At 50.3% G+C, this 17,000-nt stretch overlaps 1 protein-coding gene across 5 annotated transcripts in view; it reads right to left on the bottom strand.

The window, feature by feature from the left end:
* The window catches only part of VAV2 (vav guanine nucleotide exchange factor 2), a 115,391-nt gene that overhangs the window by 5,555 nt on the left and 92,836 nt on the right, over window positions 1–17,000 (bottom strand). The window contains exons 15-26 of one of the 5 annotated variants that reach the window (XM_044453118.1): window positions 16,133–16,242; window positions 15,270–15,371; window positions 13,425–13,513; window positions 11,343–11,359; window positions 10,544–10,559; window positions 9,527–9,654; window positions 8,930–9,004; window positions 7,846–7,898; window positions 5,734–5,850; window positions 4,532–4,619; window positions 4,317–4,440; window positions 3,606–3,692 (exon numbers count right to left, since the gene is read on the bottom strand). In XM_044453118.1, the coding sequence (XP_044309053.1) occupies window positions 3,606–3,692; window positions 4,317–4,440; window positions 4,532–4,619; window positions 5,734–5,850; window positions 7,846–7,898; window positions 8,930–9,004; window positions 9,527–9,654; window positions 10,544–10,559; window positions 11,343–11,359; window positions 13,425–13,513; window positions 15,270–15,371; window positions 16,133–16,242 (1,006 nt within the window). Of the gene's footprint in view, window positions 1–3,605; window positions 3,693–4,316; window positions 4,441–4,531; window positions 4,620–4,942; window positions 4,977–5,733; window positions 5,851–7,845; window positions 7,899–8,929; window positions 9,005–9,526; window positions 9,655–10,543; window positions 10,563–11,342; window positions 11,360–13,424; window positions 13,514–15,269; window positions 15,372–16,132; window positions 16,243–17,000 lie in introns of those variants that run through there. The other 4 variants (XM_044453116.1, XM_044453119.1, XR_006416893.1 and 1 more) reach the window with 4 other exon arrangements.

Here is a 17,000-nt window from a genome sequence, read left to right on the forward strand (position 1 = left end):
GTAATACCTCTCTTAATCTAGAAGCCACGCTTCTGGCTATGCAACCAAGGGTGGCGTTCGCCCTCTTGGCCACCGCATCGCACTGCTGGCTCATGTTCAGCCTGCAGGCGACCAGCACCCCGAGGTCCCTTTCACAAGCGCTGCTCTCCAGCCACTTGTCCCCTGACCTGCATTTATGACACCCATTCCTATGTCCCAAGTGCAAGACCTTGCACTTCTCCACATTGAACGCCATCCTGTTGTCTCCTGCCCACTTCCAAAGTCTGTCCAGATCCTTTTGGATCTGGAGTACCTGCTCCTCAGTTGTGGCCACTGCTCCAGTTTTAGTGTCGTCTGCGAATTTGATCAGCAGACTGTTCACCCCTTCTTCCATGTCATTAATGAAAAGATTAAACAGGATCGGCCCCAGAACAGAGCCCTGGGGGACCCCGCTTGTCACTGGCCACCATCCCGACAATTCCCCACTAATGGTTACCCTCTGCATTTGGTCAGTCAACCATGCCCTAATCCACCGGACAGTGCTTTGGCGTATCCCAAAACTCCTCAGTTTCTCCACCAGGATATCATGGGGCACTCTGTCAAAGGCCTTGCTGAAATCCAGGTATACCACATCCACTGCATCCCCTCCATCCAGCCACCTCGAAACCTTGTCATAGAATTCCACAAGGTTTGTCTGGCAGGACCTTTTTGCGGAAGCCATGTTGTGTGGTTGCCAGCCTCCCTTCCGTATTTAGCATTGCTAGATCTCTCTCTATTATGAGCCTTTCCATTGTTTTTCCTACAATGGACGTAAGGCTAACTGGTCTGTAATACCCCATGTCCCATCTACTACCCTTTTTGAAAATTGGGACCACTGATGCCACCCTCCTGTTCTCTGGAACTTCACCCGTTCTCCACAAGGCCTCAAAAATGGAGGCCAGCGGGCGTGAGAGAACCCCTGCCAACTCTCTAAGTACTCTCGGGTGTAAGCTGTCAGGGCCTGGCGCCTCGGTAATGTCCAATGCCCTGAGGAGCCCCTCGACTTCTAGGGGGGTGACTCTATTCTGTGGCCCTAAGTCCCCAGCCTCATCTAATCTCCTATGCGAATCTCCCCCCTCCTGCTTTGGGGAGAACACAGAGGCCAAATAGTCATTTAGCATCTGTGCCTGTTCCCTCATATCAGTCACTGGATCTCCTTCCTCCTTATTTAGTGGTCCCACCACTTGTCTCCCCTTCCTTTTCCTATTTACATGCTGAAAGAAGCCCTTTTTGTTGCCCTTGATATTCTTGGCAAGTCTCAGCTCGTAATCAGCCTTAGCCTTGCGAAGAATCCTCCTGCAACGGGCCTCCTCCTCCCGGTATACCCTTTTGTCTATTTGCCCCAGTACCCATTTCCTGTGGAGGTTCCTCTTTCATCTAATCCCTCTAACCACCTCCTTTCGCTCTCCTCTGCCTCCCCATCTTACTAACCAGAGGTATCGTCAAGGCTTGCACCTCCAAAACCTCCCTTTTGAGTCTCATCAAAATTTTGAGCAGGACAAAAAGAGCAGGTCTCAGCTATGCTTCTGGAGGTGAGGCCAGAAATTAAGTAATGAAGATGCTTCTGGAACAAAGACACAGGAATAGGCACAGGAAGGGTCACAAGACACAAATGAGTGTGACGCTCCCGAACTGAGCTGTCCACGAGAGTGCCCTCCTGTGCAAGCCCCACAGAAACCTGATGGCAGTGGCACAGGAACATGTAGGCAGATGAGACAGGGGAGGGAAGCCTCCTGAGCAAGAGGCCCATGGGCCCCTTATCCATCCTGTGAGAAAAATCCATCCACAGGCCCTGCTTTGTTCCATCAAGTCATGACCAGACCCAGCTTCAAGGAAAACTGTAGGGTGTTTTGTGGGCTCTGCTTGGGGGAAATGCAGACGCAATTTCTCTTGTTGTGTGTAATTTGGTTTGTATTTTGTCACTACTTTGCATAGTTTACTTTGTTTTATCAGATAAGATACAAGAACAATATAGACTTAAGCACCGCCCCAGGAAATCTCATTTAGCAAGCTCTGCTGGTTCTGAATTTTCTTTAATGAGTAGCATAGAACCACAAGAGGGACCAACATGCACTTTCTCTTGGTCAGCACTTACCAGCCCTTTTGCCTTGGAGGATCAGCACCCAGGTGCAGGGGGTGAAGCAAAGTGTCCTTGCACACATGCTAAGTTCCACAGGTATCCTGGTGGAAGGGAGGGAAGGATGTGGACAGCAATCTCCACCTCCTCCCAGGGCTGGGGTGCTGAGCCTCTTTCAGTCCAGGGCCAAATGAAATCTCCTGGCTGACCCTTCCCAGCACTAACTGAGACAAGTGCTTGTGGCTGGGCAAAGGCGAGATGAGCAAAACAATAAAAACATCAGCCAATTTTCGCCCAGCCCAATTCCTGCCAGGAATAAGCAGCGGTCCAGCTTTCCAGAAGGGGAAAGGCACCACATTTAGGGAAGCCCAACAGCTTCATGACTGAGGGGCAGGGGCCGTGGCCAGCATGGTGCTGGGACGAGCGCTCAGGAGGGCATCCTCTCCCCCGCCTGTTCCTGCACTCCCCTCCTCCAGCTTCTGCCTGTTGGCTGCTGCTCTCTGGGTGCAGCTCCCTCCTCTCTGGGACGAACGGTCAGTCCCGTGCCTTGTCATACACAGGCAGTCTCTTTGCAACATGGGAGTGTGCAAAGCAAGAGGTTCCCAGTCGCACAAAGCTGGAGCTACAAAGCACCTACTCCTGCTGGGCTGCTTAGTGGCAACCCTACGCATCTCTTCTGGCACCTACGTTCTGGCACTAACTAAGGAAACACTGGGTGGAGAGACAAGTGGGGCCCTGGCCCCCAAGGAAGGTACATGCCAGCTCCAGCCCCAAGTTTCTTCTCCTTGACTGCCACATCTTATAAAAATAGCACTATTTGCCTGGAGCCCAATCCAATGAAGATGCCTGCAAGCAACTTGGAGGATTATGATCATTTTGTGGGGGGAGTGTGGAGCGGAGGTTTACCTCCCATCCTGTCCTACCCTGCAGGTCAGCTGGACTGCCAGCTTCAGCCACTTTGCAGTAGTGGCTGAGAGGGAAGGGGTTGGAGCACCCCACTACCCTCCCTTTTACCCCTTCTGTGAGGTCGCTCTCACAACCTCAGAGAAGCAGCCAGAGGGACCTGAGGGCTGGGGTCAGGGCTCTTTTCTGGCACTCTGAAAAATCCTGTGGCCTTTTCGATGTCTAGAAGGCCACTTGATTGCTCTGTAAATGCCCTTGTTTTTGTTTATTTTAAAAATCCTCTATTGCTTTCTAACTGTTTCTTCTTCCTGTTTCTCCTAATGGGGTGAATGAAATAAATTTATTTTCACACAGTTCAGAAAGTGTAAAGAAGGGGCTTCATGGTTTTTAAGCTACCCTGATGATGTTTTTCTCTGAGGTGGTAATCCAGCGATCAGTGGCGAGGCACTGCTGCTTTTTCTTACAACTACCAGCAGGCGTCACTTTTTCTCAAAGGATGGAGAGAGGTCCCCCCCCCTCGCCCCACACACACACACACCTCCTCCTCCTCCTCCTGCATGCACCCAAATGCACACAAACAGAAATCTCCATCTATGTACACATATACCTGACCAGAAAGGAGTGGAGGAATTCTGAGAAGAGAAGTTGTGGCCCTGAGGACTGAGAAAGGAAAAATTGTAGGAAGCACAGGCTGCTGCAGAAAGATCAAAGGGAAACAGAGCAGTGGGAGAAAGCAGAAGGGGGGGGGGCAGAATTAAAAGTGGAAATTCAACACAAAAGGGGGAGGTCAGCAAGGCAGCAATCCCCATTAAGCAAGCAAAAAGCATGCAGCTTATGAGCAGAGCACAGGACTCTGGCTGGCCAGCCTGCAGCAAGGGCCATGCAGGACAGCTCCTTGTGTGCTGGGCCGGGCCGGGCCTGGCGGGGCTTGTTCTCAGGCAGGGGCTCCCCTGTCAACCCTCAAAACCCCAGCCCCTTGGGCAGCTTCCTAGCTCCCTCTCTGAGTTGCAGGGGGAGAGAGTTCATCTTTAACCCTTTCTTGACGACTTCCAAGAATTAAGAGGCATCTTGTGGTGGACAGAAGGCCTCTCCCACATGCCCTGATTTCAGCTTGGCCGGGGGTTCCAGAGGCACGTGGTGCCTGACGAGTCCTGGCAAACCTGGCCAGCACCAGGGCTCCAAGCATCTGGCAAGAAGAACTGCACGCTCCAACATGGGGGCCACATGGCCAGAAATGCTCCAAGAGGAGCAAAGCCTCACAGCATGCTTGCAGCAGGGCTGGCCTCGCCCTGGGAGGAGCCTGAAGTCCTTTTCTTACCAGGAGACCGAGGCAAGGTCCTGGAGGCTGTGCGTTCCCGAGACTTGTATGGATACTTCAGGGTTGTGTCCAGCTGTTTAAAGCTCTCCTTCAAGGAGTGGTTTTGGTAGTACTCCACAAGCTCCTGCAGGGGCAGAGCAAAACCCATCAGCCCTCCTCCATGCTGAAAGATCCAGCCCCAAGTCAGATCAAGGCCCTGCCCTGAAATGTCATACCAAGAGGCTTTCAAATTTTTTGGCTTCTGTGATGTGGATCCAACTGTCCTTTTCGACCACCTTAATGTGCTTCACCTCATCATTGAACCTGTGGAGGGACAGATTCTGATCAATCACAAACAAATGAAGGAAAACTCCCTCCGGCTCCTAAAAAAAGGCTGATGACTGACCATTGCCACATGGGACAGAAAACACCCAAACAGGGAATGCATGGCAAGGACATTCAGGATTCAGTGGAGCAAAAGTTAGCATAACTCAAGTTTTCATAGCAGAAGAATCAGGTGGCAAGTGGGGTACAGGGTGGGAGGTGGTCAAAGCACAAAGCACCCCTCCAGGCATTATGCTGCAACTGGACTTCACACATGCAGGGAGGAATGTCTAGTTCTGACCTTTCCAGGGCTTATTTATATGCAGCATTCCTACAGTGTCCACATCTAAGCCAATTCTGGAGTAATGAACAATAAAAAGACAAAAAGAGAGTAACATCCAATGTTAAAAACAGAATTGGTAAAAAAGTTGGTAAAAAAAGAATTGGTAAAAAAAAAGGCTTCCTAAATCAACGAGTTCAGAAGGAGCTTAAAACAATGCAGTGTTTGCACCTGTCCAACCTCTGCAGGCAGAAGTTCCAGCGGAAGGAACTCTGAAGGCTCTTCTCCAGGTGGCACCAATCAGGCAGGAGGTCTGGGTTGTCAGTGGCCCCTCCCATCTGACACCACTCAGCCCCCTCCCAGCCCAGCCAGCGCTGCAGTGGAGGCTGGGCTCATCCCTGAGGGTGAGCTGCAACCCTGAAGCAGCTGGAGGAAGTGGGAAGAAGGGCACCCCAAGTGTGGTGGCACCATCCTTGTGAAGGAGCGGCTTGTGATACAGCTGCAACCAGATCATGTAAGTCACCTGCACATTTGCTTCAAGAGATTCCCAGGAAGCACACTGGGCTGCCTCTAATAAATTCCATCCCTCTTAATGATTCTGTTCTAAACGGAACTATGAATGGATGAAATGCAGCAACGCTGGTTTCATGGAGCAGTTGCTGGAGAGAGAGAAATGTTTCAGGCCAACCGTGTCCAACAAAGTACAAATGCAAGCTGAAAAGAGCATCCAAACTGGATTTCTATGAAGCTCACAGAAATCTGACCCAAGGATCTGAACTCTGCGCCAAGCTTCACAGAGAAATCCCCAGCAAGTGGCCACCAGAAAATGCTTACTTGATGCTGATTGCAAAGCGCTCAGCTTCTGCTGGTCTCTCCCGTATCAGGTATGTCCCACTGATATGCAGCTTTAGGAGATTGTCTGTCTGTTGCCTCTCCATATTTCCTGCAAACCTGCAGAGAATATACCACATCTGTAAATAAACAAAGCCCAAGGACCAGCAAATGAAGCCTGTGGAAACCAAAATGAGAAGGATCTTGGAATTGTTGTAGATCATAAGCAGAATATGAGCCCCCAGTGTTGCTGCAAAAGGGCTAATACTGCTTTGGGCTGCATTAACAGAAGAGCAGCTCCCCGGTCATGTGAGGCACTAGTTCCCTGCTATTCGGCACTAGTTAGACCCAATCTTGAGTGATGTGTCCAGTTCTGGGCAATAACATTTTAGAAAGTCACAGACAAAGTGGGGAAAGTTCAGAGAATGGCAGCAAAGATGATCATGGGACTGGAAACAAAGGTCTATGAGGAAAGGCTGAAAAAACTAGCCACGAGAAGAGAAGACTGAGGGAGACATGATACTCTGCAAGTACTTAAAATGTTGTTGCACAAAGGAGGGCCAGGATCTCGTCTCAATTTTCCCAGATTGCAGGATGCAGAATAACCGGCTCAAGTTGCAGGAAGCCCAGTTGCAGACGATCATCAGGAAAAACCTTCCAACAGTAACGGCAGTAGGCCAATGCAGTCAGTTCCTCAGGAGGTGGTGGGCTCTCCCACACTGGAGGCAGTTGGACAGCCATCAGCCAGGGGCACTTTAGCTGTGTCTGCCTTATAGGCCATTTCCAACTCTACTATTCATGATTCTGATTTAAAATCAGAGGTGGTTGTAGCACCCAAAGTACAGCATCTATGAGCATCTGAGCACGCCTGGCTCAAATGTGGAAGAGCTGGTGAACGAAGCCTCAGAAATGACTGCTAGAGGTCCCTGTTCCTGGGCTGTTTTGTTGTCCCCCTCCCATGCTGAAATGATGCCTGAAGGCCCCTGCTTCCTCCCAGGCCAAGAGATGTGCTAATCAGAAAACCCTGAGTATATCAAAGATCTCCAAGTCAAAGCTGTTTTCAACAGTTCTGAATTGGATGGTAAACCTTGTATTTTTATTTTTGCATGAACAACTGTGAACATTATGCATATTTTTCCAAAGGTATGCATCAGTTCTGTGTGTATTTGAAACAAATGCATTCTCTTCCCATTTATTAAAGTGTGTGAATTTTCCAAAGACACACTTTTATTTGTGCACATTTTCAAAGGTCTTTCTTGATGCTCAGTGCATTGGGCGGGGGGGGGGGGGGGAGGGGGGGGGTTGGTGCCCCGGGTGTTGTGGGGGGGGGGGACTGCAAACTTGGAATGCACAGACTTTGGCTGCATATTTTGTCTGGATCCTGTTCAGTCTGTAATGTGCAAATCAGGTAAAAGCCTGATCAGGACTTTCCATCTGATTTTCCCCTCATGCTTTACCCATGACTTTTTTCCTGCATCTTATCTAACTACAGAGAACAATCTTGAGAATGGAAGGAGGGGGGGCAAATCAGACCCCTCTCATTTTGACAAGCAAACCTCTGGAGACTGAGGTGAATGTTCCTCTGGATTTTGGCTTGGCAGCTCACTCTCTTCTCCTCTCCCTGGTCTAAATGAGAGAAGCAGAAGGATCCAAGCTGCAGAAGAGCTTTGGAACAGAGGGGCTGCTTGGCTCGTCACTAATCTTGCCTCCTTTCTGGGTACAGAGAAACACAGAAACAGAGCGAGTCAGAAGGGGTCTCCTGGGCCATCTAGTCTGACCCCCAGCTCCAGCCGGCTCCACTCACGACAGGCCCACCATGTACAAACCACACCTGAACAGAACCTATGATCAGGCCTGAGCAGGGATTTGGCATTGCATCTCAAGGAACAAAGCTCAGAGATGCCAGACTCTGCCCGCGAGCACCAGCTGTGCTGATCTGTTGCATTCTGCAGACGGAGCTCTACAATCAATGTTGCCCTTTGTCTCTACAGCAGGATGGAGAGTGGGGGCCGACCACCACAGATCTATGACTCCCCAGGGTTGCCACGACAAGTGAGCCAAACAAAAGCGGTGAACTGTGTCAGCCTTTATGCCTCCTCGTAATCAGACACTCACCAAGGGTACACAGAGTAGTCCACCTCTCGCAATGGAGGCCGGCTGTTGGGGGGCTGCAGCAAAGAGAACGGAGAAAATTATGGTGGTGGGGGGGGAGCTTCATGAAGAAACTGACTGTTGCTGGCAGGGAGTCCTGGTGAAGCACGGTGAGTTTTTCATACATTGGTTGTAAGTTATTGGCTAGAAAGCTGGCAAGGGCAAGGACAGGCACGGAGGGGTATCAGAACCATGGCTCAGTATGCAGCAGTTGCAGGTTCAATTCCTGGCAGCTTCTCCAGGGAGAGTAGGAAAAGAGAATTCCCCTCAAATACACTCAAACCCCCATTAGGAAAAAGAGGATGCCCACATATTTTGGCACTCCCCCCCCCGCCAAAAACAAACCCTCATGCAAAATGCTAGTCTGGTTGATAACAAGAAGCGTGCGACACAAATTCTGGCCTTCGTGCAGCAGCTGCCTGCCTGTGTGTTTGCCGGCCCAATTCAAAGTGCTGCCTGGGACCCCGATCCTTGGCAGAGCAGCCCCCCCTGCCCCCCCCGCAGGCACTATGTGTATTCTGAGCTGGCCAAGAAGCACAAGGTGGCGAGAAGGTGACGGGCCTCCTTGCTGTGGTCCCGTCTCCCTGCCCATTAGGAAGTGATTTCTTGATGCGGCCAGCACCTGCAGTCCTTCTGGTGCTGGCGTAAGACCTCCTCCTCCTCTCCAGCGCTGGCATCAGGTAAGGAGGTCTTAATCAGGCCTTGAATTTTCCTTCTTGCTGATTGTTCAAATTGTTTGAATGTTTATGTTGCCTGTTTGTATGTTTGTATGTAAATGATGTCGACATTATGTGCAAAGTTACATTTTTAAATTTTTTAGTCTTTGCAAGCCACCTAGGCAGGTTCAGCTTTTCGGAAGAGAGCACATCTATTAAAGGACATGAAATGAAAATGAAAAGAAGAGGACTTTTTGGTTTTAAGCCTCTTAAAGCCAACTGTGGGGAGTCCCGAGGCCTGGGAAATCTGCCTGGCCCTTCTGAGAAGGAAAACGCTGAGGGGGACGCACAGCCCACAGCTGGATGCAGATGCGGAGCCCTTGGAAACATACCCGTGTGTCCACTGGGCAGGGCTTGACCAATGAGTTGGGGAAGTAGCCAGATTTCTTTGACAAGATCAGCCTTCCCTGGAAATAAAGAGAAGAGAGAAATGGCCAGGGCTGGAAACTGCCCTGAAAGTGCTGTGTCTGTTCAGCAGAGCAGCCTTGGCTGTGGAGGGACGCCTCAGCCTGGCCCCACTCGGCTGGACGCCTTGCGCCTTCTTCAGTAGCAGGGCCATGGATGCTGCTCACCTCATGCACCCCTCAGAATCCCTGGCCCCCGAGTGGGGCTGCATGTGCCCCTGTGTGGCTGGGGGCTGCATGTGCCCGTGCACGGGTGCAAATGGATTTTCCCAGAAGCAACAGAGTGCTGTCTGTGGAAGTGCCCAGTACCTGGAGTCTGGACTGACAGGGACCGATCTTCTTGCTGGAAGACTTGCTCCCAAGGGTCTGCCTGTCCTTTGAGCACCTGCCCTTTCAGCCACTGCCCTCCTCTGCCCACCAAACAAGCCTGAGACTGCAGGTGGCCCGGACAAGCTACGGACGGTGACTCGAAGCGTTTCCCCGGAAAGCCTCTCCCAGGTGCTTCCTGGGGCATCTGCCACTCACCTCCCACCACTGTGAGTCGGGGTCCCCCCGGAGCAGCTCGATCACCTCTCCAGCTTGGAAAGTGAGCACAGGTTTCCCTGGCGGTGCTGGGCTGCCATGGTAATTCTGAACAGCCACCATTTTGGGACCTAGAGTGAAGCAGGAAACCAAGACCCTGGTCACCGTTCCCCTGTTTGGCAGGACAGGAAGGCAACTAAGATGAAGCAGACACCCCTTCCATGGTTCCAGGCAGGATGCGGCAAACAGGAGGGATCCACAACAGAGAAAAGTGCTTCCCAAGCTCCTCCTCAGCCCTTCGACAAGCATCACAGGCCCGCTTTGCATTTTGTCTCTTCCTCACACCCGCCTCTTTCTCCCTCTCTTTCCAGCCCCTGGCATCTTTCTCAATGTTAGACTGGAAATACTTTCCAGGGAGACCTGTCCCATTCTTGCATAGGATACTTGGCAAGGCTGGGGTACTCAGTCGCAGGCCCGATCTGTTCTTCTGGGGCTCCCCGGTGGCCATGCCCCTTCCCCTGGGCCCACCCTTTTCTGCCAGCCCCCCCTTGTTCTCCCCCTCCTAGAGGCTGAAATGCCTCTCCTGCTGCCAAAGGTGCAAGCTAAAACAACTTTTGTATTTTGCTCCCCTCCCCTCAACGCAGCCTTGCCCGCAGCTGTCGCATCTCCTGAGGTGTCTGCACAGCGGCTGCCAAACGGCACCTCAGTATGCAAAAGCCGCACCGGCCTCCGGGCAGCAAGGATGAAGGCCGGATGGCAGCAGTGCGTACTTGGTGCCTCTCCGGGGTCACTCCCTGCCCCCCCCCCACAACAACTGTGAAATCCATGCCTTTTGCCTCATGACTTTTAAAGCAGTGCTAATTGTGCCACACAACCAAGACTGTTAACCTGCCAGCATTTGCCAAGCAAATTCCAATCTCTGAGTCTCCTTGTAGGTGTTGGCGCTAACAGGGGTTCTAGCCCTCATGGGTATTTCAAAGCAAACCTGCTGCTGCAACAGGATTAGGTTCATCCCCTTACCTATATTCAGGGAGTCCTGCTGAGAGATAAAGAGAGAAAAAATACTTTTCAATTCTATATGACCCCTTTTCTTCTACAAAACACCCGTTATTAGAACAAGCAGTTTTGGTTGCTCCTGTATCTTGATCTGAAAAAAGTGGCTATGACCCCACGAAAGATGCAGCTTTAAGCGAGGAACCGCCCTCCAATCTTGCCTGCTATTTCCTGAGCCTCAGCCACCCCTCGCCCCATCCCAATCTGCAGTGAGGGGATAATAAGCAAGCGATACAGGCCAGTCGCAGAGGCAAAAGCATCCCATCCAGGAGCAGCCTTATTTTTGACACTGTGATTTTAAAAATGCTGTCTGTGAGCTGTGAGTGGCCCAGGCAAGGAAAGCAGCAGGGAAAAAGGGCACCAGACTTAGGCTACTATCTTAGGTTCAGTCCAAAAGATAAAGAAGCTTCCTAATTTGAATTACAAGATGTTGAGGACCACACAATAGTTATTTATTTAATTGCTATACTACACAATAGCCAAAGCTCAGATATAATGTGCTCAGAACAAGTCAGGCATAATTGTGACAAGAAACTGTGGTGCATTTGCAACCAAAGAACAAAATGTCTTCACTTCTGCTTACAATGCACCCCTTTTGCATGGTGGGGGAAGTTGGGGGGAAGGCAGGAAGCACCCTGGGAGAAAAACACTAATCACTACTCCTTCCTTGAGTGGCTTTGCCTTTTCTCCCAGTTCCACCAAAACCCTGGGCCAACCACCCCGGGTCCTCCCTGGAAAGAAGTCAGTCAAAGGACACAAAGCTTACCTGGTCTCCAGGAGAACCTAAATGTTAAAAATGAAAAGTGAAGCAGCTGGTTAAATTGGGTGCAAACAGAGTGCTGCTTTTCTCTTTATCCAGCATGTGGAAATGGTTCCAGTTGTGCTGCTGGTGCAGACCTTGTGCAAAAGAGGGCACAGGCAGGCAGGTCTGGATGGGGCTGAATTTGTTTACATGCTCTTCCTCAACAAGCCTGGCCTCTCCCTATTTCTTGATCTCTTGGCCTCTTTCTTTCCTCTCCTTCTGCTGTCCTTACTGCACTTTCAGAATAATGACGGTAAGAGGTTGGAAACAGGGAGCAGTCCATCCGTCTGTCTGTCTATCTCTCATTTTAGAACAAGGTGCTAAGTCTTACTAAGAATGGCAGGACAGGGTTTCTATTTGCCTTCCAACAGTGGCTGGGAAAGCCAGAGATTCATGCAAAATCAAAACCATATACAGTGGTACCTTGGCTCACGAACTTAATCCGATCCACAACTCTGGTTAGATTGGTTGTGACCCAAGTCAAATTTCCCCATAAGGTTCATTGTAAATAAAGTTAATCCATTCTGTAACTATATTTTTAAATCAGAAAAATTTGAAACAAAGAACAACAAAGTACTTACAGTACAGTGGAGAACACTAGCTTCGGTGCGGGGCGGGGGGGAGGTTATTGTTTTGAGGGAGAGTCCCCCTCCGTAAGGACACTGGGGAGATCTGTTTCCGGGGTTTCCTCTCCTCTTTGTCTCTTAGCTGCAGGGTCAATTTTGGGGCAAAATCTGTCTAGTCATTTTTTTTTTCCTGCGCTGCATAACCCTCCAGAAATGAGAGACCACATTATCGTTCATAAGATTCAACACTCTGTTCGTTACAGTCATGCTGGGGTGGTGCTTCTCAAAGAAATCCTGGCACTCATTCCATTTTTTCATAATGGACTGTATCACATCACTGCTAGCCTCCTCCCTGTCTTCCTCTTCCCCAGTGGGATCCTCCTCAGCAAGCGCCTTCTGCTGCTCACTCTGGAGTTCAGCAAGTTCTTCTGTCGTCAGCTCCTCTATGTCTTCCCTGCCTGAATGCAACTGTGATCGTGGCCATCTCCCCACTCGGGGGGGGGGGGGGGGGGAGATGGCCACAATCTTGGTTGCCACCCAATGCGGAGTTCGCAATCCAAGTCAAAATTTTCATGAAATTTTGTTTGTGACCCGATTTGGTTGTGAACCAAGGCATTCATGAGCCGAGGCACCACTGTATTTAATTCTAAATAGGTTTTTTTTTAAACTCATGGGCCAAATCCCGATCTGAGTAAGTTCTTGTGGGGCAGGAATGAAGGAGAAAAAGCAACCAATTCTTTTTGTTGGTGTGACCAAAGGGAAAGTGGGCAGAGACAAACAAGATGACTATTGAATTTTTTACGCAGATCACAGGTAAGTAGTTCATGGCTTCTGCGTGATGACTTATAGGGAAACAGAACTGGATCATTCAAATAGCATCCAGTATCAAGCCCTTGCTTGTCTACTCAAAAGCAAGCATGCCAGGCCTCAGAAGTACTGTTTATGTTACTTCTAGAATAAACTGCTCCCATTTGAAAACAGAAGTCTGCTGACAAAGTTTTGGATGCATCCTTAGAAAAAAATCTCCTAAACTCCAGAATGCAAATTTGTATATACAAGAGATCACTCTTGTGGTCAGCCACTTATGGTGTGTCTTGCACCGAACGCTAACTAACACACTTTTCTGAGCTACCCAGTTTTTATCTAGTGGACGATTGAGCAAACCATGGTTTATTTTCTCAGTCTCTGCATTCTTTGCTTCTCTCCTCTCCCCTCCCTCTGCCTGCTCCCACCCTGAGTCCCCTGCAGTGCTGTTACACTGGCATATTGAGCAGCTGAGCTTTTTAAAGAACAACCCATACCTAATCCATGCTTCTGGATTCACACAGCATGATAACCCATGATTTAAACAAAGTAGGTCATGAAAAAACCAGCAGGGACTTAGGTCACATGTGCGGTGGTGGAAAGCAAGTGCTTCTACCCAGGTGTCATTTGGCGCAGACCCAGTTCATAAAAGTGCCTCTGACCTGGGTCAACTTACTAATTTTGCAGGGCGGGATGATCTCCAGGCACTCCTTGTGTGCTCCAGCTTTGCACTTAATACACTGATAGCCCTGGTAGAAGGTCCCTCTGCAAAGGGAAACAGGAGCCGCTTTCAGCACCTCACTGGCTTCGCATCTGTCAGGACCCACCCAGGCTTGCCTCCTTTCAGCCCAGGGCCCCATTTCTGACTGCTCCAAGCGGAGGAGTGAACGCAGTTCACAGGCCTTCTTCTTGGTTCCATTTTAGGGGCAAAAACAAAACAGACCAAGACAGCAGTGCACTGGAAGACGGGGCAGTTTAAAAAATTCCTCCTGAGAACCGTAGTGAGGGCACTACTTGCTCTGGGCACAGGGGGCTCTGTCAGCATGCCTGATCCACCCGTCTCAAGTGTAAATTCCAATGACAGAACTGCTGATCTAGGGTGACCTAGGGCAGGGAGCCGAGTAATTTAAGCATTTTTTTGTCTGAGGTGAGAAATTGAGAAAGTAAATGGTTGCATTCCTTCCTGTGAATTTTAGATACATCCTAACATTTTTTTTCCTGAATGTGTGTATATAACTGTTCAACAGGGCGCACCCATTTCACGCAGAGGGCGTGTCCAGGCAACCCAGAAGTGCCTGGCAGGGGCTCAGACTGAAAAGCCAGGGGGCCGCACCTGCAGTGCATGCAGGTCCCACGGGGCTTTCTGAGCCTCTTTGCCTCACCAATAGAGCATCATTGTGTAAGCTCCTGCTGCAACAAGGAAGCAGGAGTCCCGCCAAGCTTAACTTGTTGTAGGTTAAATGCTTCCCAAACCCTTTTTTAATATGCATAGCCAAAAAAAAATAAAAAAAAAAAAATAAAGGACCTCATCCTCCAGCTTGTTCCCGGGTTATCAACATTCCTGCCATAGCAGCAAAAAGACCAAGGGAAATGACATGGTTAGAAGGTAATCACTTGAACTGCTTCCAGGTCCATGGTATTACAGATTATTTCATGCAGTTGTGGGATAGTTCCCACTGAAGATGCATCCTTGCCAGCAGAACAGAGCTGCTGCTGCATGCACAGTTCTGTGTGGAACAGCTGGGTGTACCACCCTGGTGGGAATTGTGCCTGTCCTTGAACAGACACGTTTCTACCCTGGTCCATATGTCAGAGCAAAGGAGTATGAACTTCAGTTTTCTTGAGCATCATAAAGCACCCCATTTCCAGGGTGGAGTGGCAGTGAGACTGGGAAACCCATGACTAGCATCCAGTGCACTGTGAGGAACGTAAGATTTACTGAAGAACTGAAATAGGGGAAAGGATGTCTGGGAGGACCAAGCCTTTACAGCCAACACAAGCCTCCAATTTCCTGCAAGATTTTTCCCTAGGTTTGTCTCATGCTTACAGCAAGCAACTTCCCTGCTTTGCTTCACCTGGCACATGGAGTATAGTGGCCCTGAGCCACAGAAGGAGCTGTGCTTTAAGCCAAGACTGCCTTTCTTGTCATAGTGTGAGTGGCACCTGGTGTGCTCACAGGGACCACGTACAGTGGGGCTCTCAGACTGGGCTCTCGAGGGCTGAATTCAGTTTCAGAGGTACTGTGCACCTGAAAGCTGCCTTCTAGCAGTAGGTGGGGCCATACGCTGGGGTGCAGGGAGGAGCATGTTAAAATTTTCTTACTATCAAAATATAACTGGGCAGGAAGCGGCAAGCCACCACACGGCAGGAACCCAGGAACGAGTGCAGTGGCCACCTGGGAGCTCTGGAAAGCTGGATGCAGCCCCTGGGCCTGAAGTTCTGCTCTGAGACTTCACGATGGACTCCCGTCCCAGCACTGTGTGGGCCATGCAGAACTAAAGTTGGAAAAGTAAGTTCTCACCTTAAAAACATCTTGCATGCTCTGCAGTTGGTGGTCTTGTCAAATGTGTACATCTGGAAATTATGGTTGTTTGCCATGGCTTTCTCTGGCTTAATGTTGGACCTAATCAAAAGCAAGTAGCAGAAAACAAGTCCATTAAAAAACAACAGCCACCTGGTCTCATGATTTTGCTCAATGGCTTCACAACGCTCCATGCTTTTTCACAGGTTCTGTGGACACCCAGTCAGGTGCCCAAAATAACTGGCTTCTTAAACAATGACAAACTGAGTCCATTTTCTTTCTGTGTTGTGACTTTTCAGATTTTCAGCCTGCGGTGCAGAGACTTTTTTGTTTAACTGAGTGTTTGTAAGCTGCTCAGGGAGCCCATTTTGAGGGGCTGAGGAGCAGGATGGAAGTACTCCAAATGGAGACTTGAAATACATAATTAAAGCCTTTTCTTTTCCATAATAACAGATCTGGACATAAAGCACAGCGTGTAGCGATGCTATGGCCATCCTTTGGAAAAAAGAGGGTTGGGGGAGGAGAGAAAAAAATGGTGGGAAGGAGATGGGGACACAAGGAAATGATGAAAGGCCCCAAGCCTGGAAAGGGTGCCAGCTACTGCTGAAAAGCACCAGCCCCGTACTTGCTGAAACACACGGTGCCACCTTCCCAGCCAGGCCCGTACAGCATGACAAGCCACAGCTATTCTGGCTGCCACTTCATATTCAGAATGGTGGGGGGCACACAGCTTGTGCTCTTAGGCTGCCCACAGCAGCCCAAGGAGAAAGACGAGGGCTGGGCTTTTTCAGAGGACCAGCAACATCGATGGTTTCAGTAACGTCAGTGGATCTCAGCTGGGGGTGGAATCCCAAGATGCTCACATGGCCATCTCAAACTGCTCCATCCACTTCCTTTTCATGTCCTCAGTCTTACAGAAAAACTGGAAGCCTTGCTTGCCTTGGAGGTGGGTGAGGTAGAAACCATACGACCACTGTGGAGAGAAACAGGAGAGTGTGCTGAGGCTGTGGCGGCAATGAGAGCACGGAAGAGCTAGCACAGAGAGTGGCGGGCGGTCACAGCAGAGCCACTTGACAGGACAGGAGACAGCTGAGTCCACAAAAAGGCCAGCAAGAGCTTCTGCCCATGCCAGCTAGGCGTTTCTCGGCCTACTTTGAGTCATGAGCTCCTGACGGTGTTCTCCTCAGGAAACCCACAGCAGGCAGGACAGCTGCCCAAGACAGCCCCGGGCTACAGAAGAATTTACCCTCTGAGGAGGGCTGTGCTGAGCCACCTCCAGCCCAGAGGCACAAGCCCCTAGATGCACGTGTGGGCAAGGTCTGCCAGGCCTGAAGCTGAACCTCTGCGATCCCGGTCTTCTCTGACCTATCCACCTTGCGTAAAGCAGCCGCACTGGATGGTGCTTACATTTACCTTCCCTGGCTAGCTCTCACATCCCCAGAGCCCCTCACGCCGGGACGGGGTGACTAGGCCTGCCCTTGCTCTCTGATGGGTTCCAGCCAGCTTAGGCCTTGGATGGCCTGGACCCTGCTCCTGGACTTGGACCACCACGGCCTCCTCTGAAGTGTCTGACCAGAAGAGCTGCTCCAGGGGACTAGGAGGCACCAGGACGGGCTTTTGTGCAGTCTTTCTTCTGCGCTTTGAACTACAACTCCCACCATGCCTGAACACTGGCCAAGGTCTGACGGGAGCCAAAGTGCAAAGCATCTAGAAAACGCCAGGTCAGAAGAG

This window comes from Varanus komodoensis, unplaced genomic scaffold, assembly GCF_004798865.1.
Source record: "Varanus komodoensis strain SLA01 unplaced genomic scaffold, ASM479886v1 scaffold77, whole genome shotgun sequence".
Classification (NCBI taxonomy): domain Eukaryota; kingdom Metazoa; phylum Chordata; class Lepidosauria; order Squamata; family Varanidae; genus Varanus; species Varanus komodoensis.